Raw genomic sequence first — 17,497 nt, 5'->3', positions numbered from 1 at the left:
CTCCCTTTTCACTTTCCTAATTCAGTGACGGGAAGATGGTGGAGAACTGAAGCTACCTCAGCCAGCTTTGCTCTTCCATTGCCTTCACCCTACAGGGAAGGTGAGGGAGGAGCAAAGTTTCTGAGCTGCAGTGACTCAATTGCTCTCCTGCTCCCTTTCCCTTTAGAGAGGGTGCGACTTTGGCCAAGGCCCCATGGGCCAGGTAAACTGGCCTGATGGGCCATGTTTGGCCTATGGGCCTGAGATTCCCATCTCTGACTTGACAGAGATTCATAAATCTCTAGGTTTTCTATTATCCAGTGCATAATCCAACAAGCATTTTCCCCAAAACACTGAAAATTGCACAAACTGTACATTAGTGTATTCTTTGTGTGCCAGACTCATTGAAATTACTGGCAATTGTATGTGGGCATAGCTCTGCTGGATCAGTTGGTATTCGCAAAAACAAGAGCTGGGACATGTCAAACATTTCTGGGTTATGATGCTGTTTCCCATAGGGAGTGTCTTGCTCAAGAGGAGCATACATTGACTGATTGTTGACCTCTCAGAGAAGCGCAATCAAGGACATTGAAAGGCCTCCCAGGAATGATCATTAAACTCCCCCGAAGCTTGAAAGATAGGAATGCTTTTGCCCCTGCTCCCATAGTAGCAGTTTTCTATACACCAGTTTACCTCCAATAAAGACTTGCTTCGAAGGCAAAGAGAAACGCAGAGGAGAACCTCACCTGCAGATCCTGCTGTCTAGCCAGGCTCAGGTTGGAGCTGCTGGTATTTTAGATTCACTGTTCCTGCGCCATTCATATTGCCATGGATTTGTTCCTAATATAGGATACCATTCAAGGGGATGCAAAGAAACGTTTTGGTTTTCTTTTTCAGAGAAGGCTCTCCTAGCCTGGCTCACATGTGGATCTTCACCATGAAGTTATTATCTTGCCCCGTTGCGAAACGTGCATTTTTTAGCGTTTACACCCTACCCTATGGGTTTGTCTGGCTGATTCCATGTCCATGCTTGTGGGCATTTGTAGTGTCAAAAGCAGCTATTGGTGTTCTATGCACACTGCTCTAAATGTAGCACTTGACTATATTGCTTTGAAAGCTGTGCAGAGATAGGTGACCATGGATTAAAATGAAGGAAAAGCTACATTTCCATTGGCTCTGAAGTTCCATTGCCAGAAATTCACATTAGACCAAGGGTATAATGTTTTCTAATTTCATGCCTTCTGATCCATTATACACTGCATTTTTTGTCTTTAACGAAGAAGGTATTTAAATTTGCACTTATTTTTCAGACATTGCGGCCTTTCTTTGAAAAGGCCTTGGCATAAACCCTTGTCATACACCAAAGGGGCTTGAAAAAGGAGTGTTCCGTTGAGTGAATGTGCCTGGAGTCTGCATAACCTAGCCTTAATTCGCATTTAGAATGATTTGTCCTTTTAAATTGGACTGATGTAGTGAAGGGAGTAAAATAATCCCTCATCCTGTCAAAAAGGCCAATAGCTACAGAAAGAAGTTTAATTGCATCAGGGAGTGTAACTTCAAGAAGGTTGCATCTTGCCTGCCTGTCTTTATTTTGGGGCTGCAGAGAAACATTTCTCAAGACCTTATGCTTGTTTTTCCCTGTATCCCTGTATAGCACTAATTGCACACGAGCCATTGCATGCCTTAAAACCTAGTGGTACAATTGTCTTATCAGAATTTGGGTGATGGCAAAATGCATCAAGCAATGAGTGGTGCTACTATAAGTGTTATGTTCTGAGATTTTGTTCATAAAATACCTAAAAGCAGTGTCATATCACTTACTGTGAGATGCGTTACTGCTGAAATACTAACAGAAGAGCTAGAATTAAAGTGTCATGCCCTTAGCTAAAAGGGCAGCTCAAAACGTATTGTTGGGTTACGTTTTCTTCAAAGTATGCAAAGAGCAGTCATCCCAAGAATATAAACAAGGGTATCAACTGCTTTCAGCCCAAGGGCTGAATTTCATTTTGGGGTAAGATTTCGGGGGCCACATTCCCATGGTGGGTGGAGCTCAAGAGATAAAGATAAAATACCAGCTTATTTTAACTTATTTTAACTTAAGGCTCTTACTGTTAGTAACTTAGACCTGGGAGAGGCATTTCAACTTTTTAAATTGACGGGAAAATGTGAAAAAGTAGAGATATGATTTCAGGGCATTGGGTGGGTCAAGAAAAAGGGGGCATGGCCTTCAACAGCAGGCCTCAGGTTCAGCACCTCTGAATTTTGTTCTGACTTTATACTGTTAGTTTTACCCTACCCAGTGCCTGTTTACCCTACCCTGTGCCTGTTTGCATTCTCTTCCCCTCCTTATTGTTTTATTATGATTTTATTAGAATGTAAGCCTATGCGGCAGGGTCTTGCTATTTACTGTTTTACTCTGTACAGCACCATGTACATTGATGGTGCTATATAAATAAATAAATAATAATAATAATAATAATAATAATAATAATAATAATAATAATAATAATTAAAAATTACCTGATCTGGGTCAGGACTGAAATATTATAGATGGTGGCTTTTCTTTTCTCCTCTTCAAGCCTGTAAAGTGGGGACACCTGGAATGGTAACTTACAAGGCACACTCTCGCCTCAAGTGTTTGTGAGTGAAGTGGATCCTGGCCTTTATTTATTTATTTATTACATTTTTATACCGCCCAATAGCCGAAGCTCTCTGGGCGGTTCACAAAAATTAAAACCATCGTAAAACAACCAACAGGTTAAAAGCACAAATACAAAATACAGTATAAAAAACACAACCAGGATAAAACCACGCAGCAAAATTGATATAAGGTTAAAATACAGAGTTAAAACAGTATAATTTAAATTTGAGTTAAAATTAAGTGGTAAAATACTGAGTGAATAAAAAGGTCTTCAGCTGGAGTGCTATAGAGTGCTGGAGGATATTTAGAAAAGATTTGAGTATTGAACAATGGAATGATGAGAACGTTCTAGCAAATGAAAGACTCGTGCCCTACTATAAATATTCCTTTCCTTTGATTGAAGGGAGTGGAGAGATTAACCCTTATGCTATTCAGGTATTTCTCCCCAAATAAGTTTCACAATTATTTGTGTGTGTGTGTGTGTGTGTGTGTAGACGTATGTAATATGTATGTATTAAATATGTAATTCCTTAATCTACTATTTACATCACTGTTAGGTCACCTGATCCATAATCCATTTTAACTGAAATACAAGGATGCAAACTGGGTATTCCTATAGACCTCAGTATGGCAAAACAGACATAAATGTTATGAATTCGGGTTTAACTTGTTTATGGGTGAAGTCCTGAACTGACAATGCAATAGAAAGCTTGACTGGATGTGATTTTCCCCACCCCAATAAACAAATATTATTTGCTTTGCTTACATTTTACTTTAACAACTGAAAGTGAAAATTATAGTCATACAGAGTCTTAACCTTTATCTGAATAGTAGTATTCATATCATGCAGCTGAGCTTTCCTCCCCTTCATATTTCCAGATAATAGCCACACATTGATCAGTTGCTAATCTGATATAACCTTGTTTGTGTTTGTGTGTGTGTGTGTGCGTGTGCATTGATCCCAACACTTCCTTCTTGGGATGTGAATAAAAAACTGACCTGGGTTAAACAATGCATTATTTAAAGTTGAGTCTAAAATTGTTGTGATTTAGTTAAATTTTAAATGAACATCTATTCAGATATTAGATTATTTAAACAGATTATTCAGATGGGATGTCATTTGGAATTGCCACTTTAGATGACGATTGTGTTTCCTGCAAGAAAAGAGTGATGATATCAAAGGCACGGCACAAAAGGGAAAGGGGAGGAGGAGGGAGGAGGAACAAAACAAACAAAGGCACCAGTTCTTAGAGTTACAGTTACTATAACAACCAGTTGGGATGCCAACAGTTCAGGTAGCCAAATTGGGGCAAGTAGTTGCTGCCATATGACAGCTCAGGAAAAGCCAAACTCAGCTGGGCTCTCAGCTGAGCTGATGGAGTCGCTCTACTTCCTTTCTCTCTCTCTCTCTCTCTCTCTGCTCTGCAGCCTGATGGAATGGCTGCCACTGGGTCATGTACCTATAGCAGATGCATATTCTTAAAGATATGTTCTAAATGCACCAGGGACCCACAGCCTGCCAGGCCTTCCCAGCATGTGCTATGGCTTTCTGGGACACATGTTTACGAACAATTATTTATTTATTTATTCATTCATTCATTCATTTATTTCTATGCTGCCCCATAGACAAAGCTCTCTGGGCGATTTACAACAATTCATAAACATACAATATAATAAAAATAGTCTGAAAATTTTAACATAGCAAAATTAAAACAATGTAAACAGCTAAAAACAATTTAAATAAACAATGTAACTGCAGCAGGCTCGATTGCCACAGAATGTGCAAAGCTGGCCCAGAGTGTGAATGGCTAGGGCTTGTAGGGGACCGGAAAGTGGGCTTTCGGTGTATTGAGGTGCGCTGAGTGCTTGTCATTTCCCCAATAACTATTGCTGGTCTCTTCTTTAATAACCCACTTCTATTAGTCTCTATCAATCCTTCTACCAGATTGCAGCTACAAACACGCTTAAGGCACCATCCTGTGTTTATACAGAAATAGTCCTACAACTCCTAGTATTCCCCAGCCACCATATCTGTAGTTGTAGAACCTTTTTCTGTCTAAACATGCACAGAATTGTGTCCTTAGTTAGATAGAAACATAAGAATTGTCTTTCCAAGGTTCTCTCTTGATCTGCTGATATGAACATGCTTAGTTATATGAAACTATAAGAAGTTTCCTTCTAAATCAAAACAAGGTTCTACCTGGTCAAGTATTCATCTTGCGGATTGGCCGGCAAGTTGGGAAGGCAAGCTGGTAGCAGCAGTAGCCATCCCTTGTATCTGGCAATCAGACGTATACTAGTTAATGCATCTATAATATCCAGTGATGATACTTATCTTCTGTGAATTTGTCTACTCATTTTTTAGACAATAATTCTGGTCCATAGAAATTAGGGTGATCTGTTTTGTGAGTCCTCACTTGTTTTAGAGGGAATTATCTTTGTATTTTGCAGCTGTGGCTCCAAACGTCTCGGAGTTAAGGAATTTAGAAGTACTCAACTTTTTCAACAATCAGATCGAGGAGCTGCCAACTCAAATTAGCAGCCTTCCGAAACTGAAGCACTTGAACCTTGGGTACGTAAGAGTTTTGGAGAGTTGCTTAGACCTTCTGTATAGGATGCAGTCCCAGAAAAAAAATCCTTCCCTTTAAGGTTCTTTTTTTTTAAGGGTACTTGCTTACTGGTTAGTCATCTTCCAACTCTTGCCCTTAAAGAAGTTCAGAAATGGAAAAAAAAACCTGTTTCTCTTGTGTAGCAAAGCCTTTTGGGCCATACTGGGGCGAAAAAGGTCTTACCTATCTTAAAACTACACATTTGCTATCATTTCCAGAAATGACAATAGACAGATATTATGTATTGATGGGGTCCCCCCCCCCCTGTAATTTTCCCTTTCCCCCTGTGGACTTAAAAAGCAGCATTCTGACATGCAAACAAAGAACGACACATTACCTGCTTTTTATTCATTTGCATTTAAAAAATTTTCATGAGTTAGCAATTTAATAAGTACCAGTGTGCTTGCCTTTTCTGCATTCACAGTCATTATAGATTTAGCTATTTATTTGTTTCATTTATATCCCACCTTTTTGCAACAAAAAAGGCACTCGACAGCTTTATAAGGAAGAATAGAGGCTTTGCATATATTTGCATGAATACTAGTGTGATTTATTGCTATGTATTTCCCCTCCATACCTGCAATAGGCTGGACTACAGGTGTGCCTCCTATTGTCAGTGAATGAGAGATGAGAGAATGAAACTTGTCTATTTGGATATGCAAAATGATGAATGGCCAAGCAACCTGTTTTCCCCATCATTCCTGTCCTGAATTTATTTCCCATCCTATCCAAAAGGTTCAGAGCATCTTAACATGGCTAGGATTCAAAGCCTGCCCATTTTCACCTTTGAGCAAAATTAGCCTCACAGCTGCCACTAAATTATCATCTTATTCCTGCAATGTTCCTTATGATTGGCATAATAAAGGACCCACCAGACTGTCATTCACTTGCAGGGAATAGGAATGCACCATTGAAGTGTGTGTGTGTGTGTGTGTGTGTGTGTGTGTGTTTCCCAGTTACAGAACTATGGTTGACTTGTGTGAAATATAGGGTGTCTACACCTAAGGGTGTAGAGGGAGGGAAGGGGGACGATTGTGGACCTACCTGCTTCCGCGATCCTCCCCCACTGTCTTGGTGGCTGCATGACGTCCCGGAAGGGGAGAGGGGAAACAGTAAGTTAAAAAAACCAAACCTGCACTCAATCCCAACCCCCATGCCATCTCAGGGATGACAAAATTGCTGCCCCCACCCCACCCCCATGGGCACAGAGCCTCCCTGCACAGGTATGACCTGGGAGTGGCAACCACACTGCCCGCGCCCCTCAGGATGGTCCTGGGACCACAGGCAAAATCGGGATAACCGAGGTCTCAGTTATACCGGGAAAATGGAGGGGTTGTCCCTGCGTGACCCCGGGATCCCCTCTGTGTCATTTGGATGCACAGGGACGATGTAGGGATGACCCCGGGATAAAAGTATGGTGTAGACATGCCCATAGTCACACAACATTATTTAAGAATTGCATTTGTTTTGAAATGATTCCTGGCTGATTGACTTATTTTTTGGTTTTCTAAAGATGCAGTTCTTTACTGTTCTCAATTCTTATGTGGCTGTTTTTGCTTTCTTCGTATTGTTATGGTTTTGTTTGGTGTTTTTTGTTTTTTTGTTTTTTGCATTTTATTGGCTTTTATTGTTGGCTTGGCTTGCTATGTGGCATCCAAAGCAGTGTGTGTGTGTGTGTGTGTGTGTGTGTGTGTGTATGAACTGTAAAACGGAGAGATATAAGCTATGCATGCTATATAAAAAGCCATACCTACTTTTATATCCTAAACAATGCCGCCATACCAAACAATGCTTATCACTAGGATGAACAGACTCAGCTGCTTGCCACGAGGATTTGGCTCCTTACCAGCTCTGGAGGTTCTTGATTTGACTTACAATAACTTAGATGAAAAAAGCCTGCGTGGAAACTTCTTCTATCTAAGTAAGAAACTATTATTTATTTATTTATTTATTTTAAAAAAATACTTTAAATCATCTTGAAACGTTGCTTTGCTTTCTGCAGGTGAAATTTATTTGAGAGTGACTGAATTCTAAAAAGAATGTTTGAGATATATGCCTCCTTCTATGAGCCGCCTTGAATATTTCTACATAGCTCGGCAGTCTTTATCTTTTGATCTACAGTCACCTTGTATTGCTAGGAGTAAGTGGATGGCTAGGAGAGTTGTATGAGCTGCTGCCGTGGTTGTATTTCTTGCATTTTCTTCTGTTGCATACTGAGCAAAAACTTCAGCAAATGCAAATAGGAGAGTTAGGGGTGGCCGCCATGGGGTCGGGATGAGAAACTCTAGCAACCATGTCATGGACTGATTCACTTGAACACCTCTTCATTGTAAGTATCTGGTCCAGCATCGGCACGAGGAGTTCTCAGGCAAATGCAGTGGACCTAGCAGGACCCATCGCCTCTGACACCTTCCCGAACCAGCTGAGCTGGCATTTAAAAACAACAATTTCTTACTGCCTGGCGGTGTGGAGGCCGTCAGGTGGTTATTTATTTATTTATTTATTTATTACATTTTTATACCGCCCAATAGCCGAAGCTCTCTGGGCGGTTCACAAAAATTAAAACCATAATAAAACAACCAACAGGTTAAAAGCACAAATACAAAATACAATATAAAAAGCACAACCAGGATAAAACCATGCAGTGAATGAGCATCCTTTCAATCCTGCCCCAATGCCCTTGACGAAGTAGTGTTGCTCTGGAGCAAGGGTATTGAACCGCTTTCAGCCCAGGAACCAAATTCCATTTCAGAGAAGCTCTTGAGGCCGGCATTCCAGTGGTGGGTGGGACTAAAGGCAAAAGATCAAACACAAACAGATGAGGTCCAAAATGCCAGCTTAAAGCCCTTCCTGCCAGGGCTTAGCAGAGGTGTTTGTGGGATGGGGGGGAGGAAACTGCACAAATGCTAGGACACCATCCAACAATCAGCTGTCAGGGGAAACAGGGTGGGACCAGGAGAAAGGGATGGGGCCACCTGGAGAACCCCAGAGGGCCATACTGTGGCTCTAGATGAATTTGGCCCCCTGAGCATGAGTTTCTACACCCTTGCTTTAAAAGAATAGAGAAGACGTGCATAAAATACACAGGTGCTGAGTGTGTTTGTATTCTATCTCGTATTAAAATGGCTTCTCAGTTCTCTGCACAGACATAGTGGAAGCATAGGGAGAAACCTACCCAGAGCTTTTGGGGCAGGGTTATGGATGCAAATTGGATAATGACTAGGAATCAGAAGTAATAAACCATGATGGCTTCTGTCCTGGCAGGCTACTATTGAAACTGTGTGCCACCTCCTGCCAGAGTCTGCCGGGGTAGGAATTGTTAATTGTGTCAGTCCGTTTGGATATAGATGTTTTCCTGAGCAGGCCAACGGTACAATAAGCCAGTAAATCTAAGTTTGACCTGCTTGTTATTATTGTGAGCCTTGGGTATGTCAAAGGCTTTTCACCAAGTCAGGGTTATTAATCAAACCTGACACTTTTTTATTGATCAGGCCTCAAATGGCCGGGTTGTATGCCACCCTGTTTATATATTGCTGTTTAATTTGCAGCCACCCTGCGTGCACTCTATCTAAGTGACAACGATTTTGAAATCCTGCCACCAGATATTGGGAAGCTCACAAAGTTGCAGATAGTAAGTAATTTATCTAAATTCTTGGAAAAATCAATTCACTTTTGCGGCCCTTGTAACAGTAGAATCAAGTCAATTTGCGAGGAGTAGTGGGTCGTTGTTGTTGTTTTGAAGGAATGCGCTTCTACACCTGCCTATTGTTAATCAGCAGATACTTGTAACTAAATTGGAGGAATTGAATGTTTAGGGTGGGATGAAGTGCCAGAAACTAAGAGGTCTGTATTAGACTGCTGTGTAAGATATTTATTTATGACAGATTTTGACCTGCTTCCTTTCAACTGAGAATTGTTCTGACATCTCTCTCTCTCTCTCTCTCTCTCTCTCTCTCTCTCTCTCTCTCCCACTCTCTGTTTTTAAAGCTAAGCTTTAGGGATAATGACCTGATATCACTCCCCAAAGAAATTGGAGAACTCACTCAGCTTAAAGAACTTCATATCCAGGGGAACCGTCTTACTGTGTTGCCTCCTGAACTAGGTAAGGTTTTGTTCATTGTTGGGGTAAAGAGAACTACAGAGCATTGGAACATGGATCTCATTTTTTGCCTACCTAAGTTATCCTTTAATGCCTTTACAACAATTAAATAGTTTCTGGTTCTGGTTCTACTTTCTGTTCAATGCAAACTGGCCAAAACTTGAGTGAATTTCCGAGTTAGGGGGGCAAAGATGCTACATCAGGCAACAGTAGCATTCAATATTGGACTTAATGCATTATTCCGTGCAATATTTGTTCATGTTTCCCCCTTCCCCATTTGGCTTTTACATCCATTTAATTTGTCATGATGATCTATATTTGGCTAACTAAAGATGGTTTTGTTTGTGGATGAGTTATTCTCAGGCTTTGAGGCAAAATGCTATAAGTTTTTTAAAATTACATATCTATGCATATTCTTTTTCTAACATGTATTGCTTAAATCAGGGAGGCACTCATCGCAAGTCTTGCTCATTCCTCATCAGGATGCTTGTCTGTTAACGCAGTATATTTATTTATTTATTTAAAACATTTATATCCCGCCCTATATCAATAAGATCTCAGGGCGGCATACAGATAAAAGCATACGGTATAAAAACCATAAATATACACAGCTAAAAACAAATTAAACCATAAACCAAGTTAAAACAATATATAACCCCCCTATTAGAGAGATGTGTGGGTTCTCAGGTTCTCTGTCTTAGACATTGTTCCTGAAAATATAGTTCATGAGCTGGTGGTGAGCACTCATATTACATAGATAAAAGTAATTTAGTAGGTGTTGTCTTTTTTCTGGATGTAAAAGGCTATGTGTTGCAATGAGAGACAAATCATTATTCACTGGCAACTAGTTACATAAAGTGCCAAGAAGTACTAAATTTGTTACCTTGTATATATTCTGATAACGACTAAAGCAACGTTTTGGAAGGAAACCTGCATAGGAAAAGGAAGCCAGAACAATGCACCAGATGCACTGGGCAAGATCGGTGCTGCGTGTTCTAAAGAGCATTGTTTGGTTTGTACATGTGTGATGCTGTTTAAATATTTCAGCGATGTGCATAGTAGCCCTGAGCAAAAGGCTCATTAGCAGTTTGATAATGATGTAGAGTCATTGGAAAAGGCAGGGCTGTTGATGAAATAATGAAAAGAGGCTCAGCTCACAAATGTTTCAGATGTGCAAAGGTAGTACCGTTATGTGAGTACTAACGATGTGTGTAAGTTGTATTATTAGTGTACCTTTTTGTTTTTATATAGAGCAAACCACTTAAGAAAACCTTAGAGTAAGGAAAGAAAGACTAGCACAAACAAAGGAGGGGGCGTTGGGGCATGGGTGGGGAGGAGAAGGGAGGGTGTTTCTTTCTGTTCAGATATTATATTATATTGCATTGTTTTATGTCAGTCATAATATAACAAGACATATTCCTAGAGCAGCCTTCCTCAACCAGTGCCCTGCAGGTGGCTTGGATGTCAACTTCTATCAGCCTCAGCCAGCATAGCCAGTGGTCAGGACCACTGGGCATTGTAGTTCAAAACATCTGGAGGGCACCAGGTTGGGCTGTCCTAGAGTCTGGAAACTAAGTAAGGGGCATTAAATGGGTATGTCAAACAGCATTAATCACTGTTGGAAGGCCTGGCAATCCTCTGTAAGCAGGACATTCCATAAAATTGTTGCCACTATCAAAAAGACCCTGCTCTTGGTAGATGCCTGGTAGGGCCAGGCAAGAAAGGAAAGACTTACTTTCGTGTCACAATGCCTTTGTCTGCCTCATAGCCCTGTGAGATTGAGGGAAGCATAGAGAACCCATTGGTTCCATGTGAAAAAGGTTCATGTGGAAAACGGTTTCACAGAAACAGTGATCAGAGCACTCCAAAGTAATTATATCAGCACCTGGCATTAGTGGAGAAAGTTTTTGACAAACAAGAGGGCCATGTTCACAAGGAGGAGTGGGCTTACTAGGCTAATTCATATTGTAAACCAAGATTCAGCAACATCACTAGCACCTGTTGGGAACAGCACGGCATTGGGAAATGGCAGTCCTACCACAGGTTGGACATCAAAGTGACCATTGCGAAGCAAAGCTTACTTTTTAAGGTGCTCTGCTATTAGCAGTTATGTAAATAATGGTTGCGTGGGGCCAGCCGGAATAGAAAGCAGAGCTCCCAATCCACAGAGCGCCTCCCTCACTACACAGCCACAGGAGCAGACAGAAGACAGGCTCAGGGGTGAGGCCTTTGTATTCTCCCAGGTGCTGAGCCTGTGACACGTTCTCTCACTTTTCAGGCCTTTGCAATACGTTCCATATTGGAATGTAGCCTGAGTAGAACATTACAGGCGTAGTATATGAGGGGTTCCCGTTTCAGAGCCTGGCCCGTGATCCCATGGGGTGGCAGGGGAGGGAGGGGTCTGGGAAGAGCCACCCTTTTCCACCCACATACCTGTGAGACAGTCCATTGTGGTGTAGTGGCTAGAGTGTCGGACTGGGAGTCAGGAGATCTGGGTTCTAGTCCCCACTCGGCCATGGAAACCCACTGGGTGACTTTGGGCCAGTCACAGACTCTCAGCCCAACCTACCTCACAGGGTTGTTGTGAGGATTAAAATGGAGCGGAGGAGGATTATGTACGCCGCCTTGGGTTCCTTGGAGGAAAAAAGGTGGGATATAAATAAATAAATACACAAATAAATAAATAAAGCCAATTAAAGGGAGTCATGTGTAGAGATCCATAGCCTTATTATAACAACTGCTCACTACAGGATAATCTTGCTTTTTTATGGGGTAGTTGTATTTAAGTGGAACATTGTCTTAGCAGTTTTATTTTTTGTTTTGAGTTCCCTTGAGTCTCTTTAGAGAAAGGCGTCTACCAGAGCACTCCTGTGACCCGAGACAGCGTTTGGGGGTGGGGATAGGACAGTTTGGATTCCTAGATCCAAGGTTGGAGATGGCACTCAGACCCAGGAGTCTGAGCTCCCTGCCCACTCCCCCTCACAGCCGACAGAGAGAACCACGCCTGCTGCCTCGCCAAGGTTGCAAGAACAATTTCAGAGAAGAGGAAAAGGGGGCAGTTCTGTGGGTGGGGAGGGGAGGGTACTGGGGATGCAGGTTTATGAAGACTCCTCCTGCCTCCTCAGCCTCCTTCCCTTCTGCTCATCAGAGTCCCAGCTAGATGGTTGAAAAAATGCAGAGCAGGAGGAGCACCGAGGTGAAGATCACTTCCACGCTCCTCCTTTTCTGCCTAGGATGCCCATCAGCCTCCAAGTTGGCATTCCAATAGAATTGTGCTGTAGGAAATATCATCATCATCATCATCATTATCACCACCACCACCACAGTGCATAGTTAAATTGTGGAATTCACTATCCAAAGACGTAGTGATGGCCACCAATTTGGATGGCTTTAAAAGGGGGTTGGACCAAACAAGAAAGAGATCTTGGGATTGTGGTGGACACAGCTCGATGAAAATGTCCGCCCAGTGTGCGGCTGCTGTAAAGAAGGCAAACTCCATGTTAGGCATTATAAGAAAAGGAACTGAGAATAAAACGGCCAGTATCGTACTGCCCTTATACAAATCTATGGTGCGACCACACTTAGAATACTGTGCACAGTTCTGGTCACCACACCTAAAAAAGGATATTACAGAGCTGGAAAAAAATGCAGAAAAGGGCAACTAAAATGATTAAGGGGCTGGAGCATCTCCCCTATGAGGGAAGGTTACATCAATTGGGATTGTTTAGCTTGGAAAAAAGGAGGCTAAGGGGAGACGTGATAGAGGTGTACAAAATTATGCATGGTATGGAGAATGTGGATAAGGAGGTCTTTTTCTCCCTCTCTCAAAATACTAGAACCTGGGGTCATCCCATGAAGCTGATTGGTGGGAGATCCAGAACAGATAAAAAGAAGTCATTCTTCAAACAGCACATAGTTAAATTATGGAACTCACTACCACAAGATGTAGTGTTGGCCACCAATTTGGATGGCTTTAAAAGGGGGGTTGTTCTTATGATAAATTCCTGGAGGCGAAGGCTATCAATGACTACTAGCCCTGATGGTTGTGTGCTATCTCCAGTATTCGAGTCAGTAAGCCTGTGCACACCACTTGCTGGGGAACATGGGTGGGAAGGTGCTGTTGTACCATGTCCTGCCTTGTTGGATCCTGGTCGACAGCTGGTTGGCCACTGTGTGAACCGAGTGCTGAACTATATGGAGCCTTGGTCTGATCCTTTTATGTTCTTACCACCAACAACAACAATTTGCCTTTCCCTCCCTCCTAAGGCGGCATAATGCTGTGTCAGCTGAGCAAGGCTTAGAGTGATTCTATTCAGCCCAGTGGACATCACCTGAGGATGGGATCATTGTTTCAATGTCTTTGCTCTCACATAAACTGCCATGATTTGTTTCTTCTTTGTACAATTCACTGGAAGTTCTCCTCCTTAAGCCCAACTGAAGTGACATGTGCTAGAAAACTCCATGTTCTTGTGGTTCCCGTTCACTTCAGAGTGACTTGCAGAAGAGAACAGCCCCAATGGGTTGTGTCCTGATTGAGGCCATGCCATCTTTCTCTTTGGGAAGCAAAGCACGTGGTGTCAAAGTAATAAAAATGTAAGCCTTAAAGCATAAAGTAAAGCTGAAGAAAATCGCAGCAGGCCTGCTTTTACATATAACCTAACTGCAGGTTCTGTTCGGTGGATTTATCCCTTGCTTAGCCTTTAATAAAATGGGATCGAGAGGTATTTATATCCAAATAAGAAAATAAAACTTAATTTCTTCCCTCACTGTATCAGAAAGAGACATTGTCCTCTGAACTGAAGTAGGAAAAGGCACTTGAACTTCAGCCTTAATATCATCTGTAAGAGAAATTCATGATAATGCGTGAGGATCTAGTTAAGAGCCGTACAACAGAATGGAATATGGACAATTGGTAAGAGAGGAAAAGCGCATGGGTAAAGGTTGAGGAGAGAGCAGGACATGACCCAGTTCACAGCCCCAGTCAAGTCTCCATTGATTTTATCCTTGCCACTAAGGACAGAAATGTTGAGATGGCCTAGAAATACTGAGAGCCAGTGTGGTGTAGTGGCTAAGGTGTTGTACTGGGAGTCAGGCGATCCGAGTTCTAGTCCCCACTCAGCCATGGAAACCCACTGGGTGACTTTGGGCCAGTCACAGACTCTCAGCCCAACCCACTTCACAGGGTTGTTGTTGTTGTGAGGATAAAATGGAGAGGAGGATTATGTATTCCACCTTGGGTTCCTTGCAGGGGGAAAAAGCCATGAAATAAATAAATATAAATAAATAAATTGTGTCTTCTCTTGTATTGCTGATACTTAAGCAGTTACCATTTTAATTGCTTAAACATATGTTTCAAATAGTACAAATCCTTGTTGAAGCAAAATAAGAGGTTAATTTTTTCTTATGAATCAGGGGGCCGTTGCCTAGTCATCCACTTCCAGCTAGTTTCAGCTGCAGATTTGAATTTTGCAGAATATTAATGTTAACACATTGCTGACCTTTGCATCTTATTCTTCTACATCCAATGTTAACTAGCTAATGTCGGCATGAACATTTTTTCGAACAGTTTTTCTCTTGGTTTTCAAATTCAGTTTTTCTACATTGATATGAAGTCACAGATAAAAATGAGCACTTCTTCACATAGCACATAGTTAAAGTATGGAATTTGCTATCACAAGATGTAGTGATGGCCGCCAATTTGGATGGCATTAAAAGGGGATTGGATAAATTCCTGGAGGAGAAGGCTATCAGTGGTTACAAGTTCGGATGGCTATGTGCTACCCCTAGTATCCAAGGCAGTAAGCCTACATACACCAGTTGTTGTGGAGCATGGATGGGAAGGTGCTGTTGCACTCATGTCCTGCCCTGCTTGTGGGTCCCTGGTCGACAGCTGCTTGGCCACTGTGTGAACAGAGTGCTGACTAGATGGACCTTTGGTATGATCTAGCACAGGTCTTCTTACATTCTTTTTGGAGATGATTGTTGGTAAATGAAGGTCTCCTCTTACTCAGCTTTTTAGATCCAGCAGTGAAAACTTTTGCTCAGAAAAGTACATAATGTTATCTGTCTTGGGAGGTGGCAGAGGGTTGGGGAGAGAATAAAATTCTATAGCAATTGTCCTGGTTCAGAAACATTCTTCACCAAGGCCTTTGCTAGACCTAACAGTAAATGCGTGACGGAGGAGGGGAGAGCCCATGCTACAACTATCCCGGGCTGTCACTCTAGTCTATACGTCAGGCGCAACGAGGTCAAGAAGAGACCTGTGGCGCCCGGCCTTTTGTTTTTTCCCCTTAAAGGGCTGGCTGCGCACGAGCGAAAAGGTAAGTTAATTTTTTTTAAAAAAAAATAGATTCCCCCACTCCCTCCACCCTGGAGCACTGCGCCCCTTGCGTGGTTCCCGGCTACGCATCAGTAATTGCGCAGAGTGGGGGAAAGCCACGGAAACGGGCCACACGCTCGCGGTCTCAGCCCGAGACCACGGGGAAAACTGGGCCCAAAGGGGTAGGCTATATCCCGGGGCCAGGCAGGGTTGATCCCTGCCTGAGCTCGGGATCCCCCGTGTATCAACTGGATGCACAGGGACGATCCCGGGTATCCCCCTGGGATATAGCCTGGTCTAGCAAAGGCCCAAGTCTCCTCTTACAAAGTTGTGGCCAAGTCATTCTGCATGAGATCAGCTACATTTCCTTCTTCCTCTTCCCCTCCAGCCAGGGCCATCTTAACGTTTGCCACAAGCACAAAGAGCAGGGTTTCCCCCCCACACACACACACCCATATATTCCTCAGCTTTGAAGAGCTTGCAGTAATGGGCGCATTTGCAACATTTGCCCTCAGCAAGCATTTGAGACGGCAACAAGCATGCTTGCCTTTTTTTGGGGGAGCAAAGGAGGCCAGCTACTGGAGGGTTGACATGGACCAACAATCTGTACAGAATCCATTATCTGCTGGTATCCTGAGATGCCATCATTGTTCGTTATAGGCATAGGGTTTGTTCAAGCTTTGGTTCTGGAATCTCTTACATGCCTTGAAAGAAAAATGCATATTTCCTTTCATTAACTAGCTCTCCCTCCTCCCATTTCCTGTTCTGGGGAGTGTATATTTTGGTGCCTGTGGCAGAAAATCCAAATAATCCCCATGTTTAAAATGATATAATTAAATAACTGGCATTTTGCTGCCCTTTTCTGGTAGTGTCTCATCCTGCCTAATGGCAATACCACCATCCATCCATCCCCTTCAGCCTCTTCTCTCTTAGAGCAACATACTCTGGTTCCAAACCTGAAAACACACCGAGCGTTCCTGTTCAAGTGTGCCCTGTTTCAGTGATTTTCATGGTATTTGGTAGCTACGTTAGATATATTATGCTTGAGATGTGAGAAAGGCAAAGCTAAACGTGTGCGTGATTTAGTGCGGGCAGTAAACAGCTCCACCATTGCCAGATTGGACCGCTCGGCTCTGCACTCTCTCGGGAAGATTTTAGGATATGAATGCCGCTACACTTTGTGCAAAGAGGAGCACAATCCGTCTTGCTGGATGTGGCTGTTTGTATGAGCTTTGGCAGGCGGATCTTTTCCTTCTCCCAATGGCAGCGCTTCCAGAATTATAAACATCAGCGAGTGCTTACCGTGTCGGTGGCTTTAGAGACAAGTGTCTGTGGTTCTGTTTTTGCAGGTAATAAAATGGAAAATCCAATTTGCAATTGCAGAATAAGCTTCTCGGTGAAATATGAACTTCATAGCGGCGTTGGTCAGGGGGTTACCGCTAATCACAGCACTGGCTGGCTTCCCCAGTGGCCTCCGCCTTTCAAACTGCACAAGGAACAGTGTGAATCCGTGGCTGAGCTAGCCAGCATAGATTTAGACAACCCAGCCTCTCGCTTATTAGGTCCTCTTTGTCGCAGTGCTTAATCCTCCTGCCTGATCCTTGTTAGAACAGGAGTGCTGCTGAGGCCTCTCTAATAAAGGAGATAGGTGTGATCCTCCAAACTAGACGCACTCAAGCGTAAGGCACTTAGGGCAATTGCCGCCTGACTGACAGAAGGGGTGGGATGCTTCCTGCATGTTATTACTTTAGAGTGGAACCAGGCCTCCAGGCAGCCGACAGAAGAGCCTTGCTGGCATAATGGCAACTAGCTCATAGGCCTGTGATGAGCCGAGCATCTATCGTTTACTT

At 42.8% G+C, this 17,497-nt stretch overlaps 1 protein-coding gene across 1 annotated transcript in view; it reads left to right on the top strand.

The window, feature by feature from the left end:
• RSU1 (Ras suppressor protein 1) overlaps window positions 1-17,497 on the top strand; it is a 91,771-nt gene that overhangs the window by 25,257 nt on the left and 49,017 nt on the right. The window contains exons 4-7 of the mRNA XM_063147610.1: window positions 5,072-5,192; window positions 7,032-7,150; window positions 8,778-8,860; window positions 9,217-9,331. Of these exons, the coding sequence (XP_063003680.1) occupies window positions 5,072-5,192; window positions 7,032-7,150; window positions 8,778-8,860; window positions 9,217-9,331 (438 nt within the window). The remainder of the gene's footprint in view (window positions 1-5,071; window positions 5,193-7,031; window positions 7,151-8,777; window positions 8,861-9,216; window positions 9,332-17,497) is intronic.

Source organism: Elgaria multicarinata, chromosome 1, assembly GCF_023053635.1.
Source record: "Elgaria multicarinata webbii isolate HBS135686 ecotype San Diego chromosome 1, rElgMul1.1.pri, whole genome shotgun sequence".
Lineage (NCBI taxonomy): Eukaryota > Metazoa > Chordata > Lepidosauria > Squamata > Anguidae > Elgaria > Elgaria multicarinata.
This window is presented reverse-complemented; position numbering and strand designations above follow the sequence as displayed.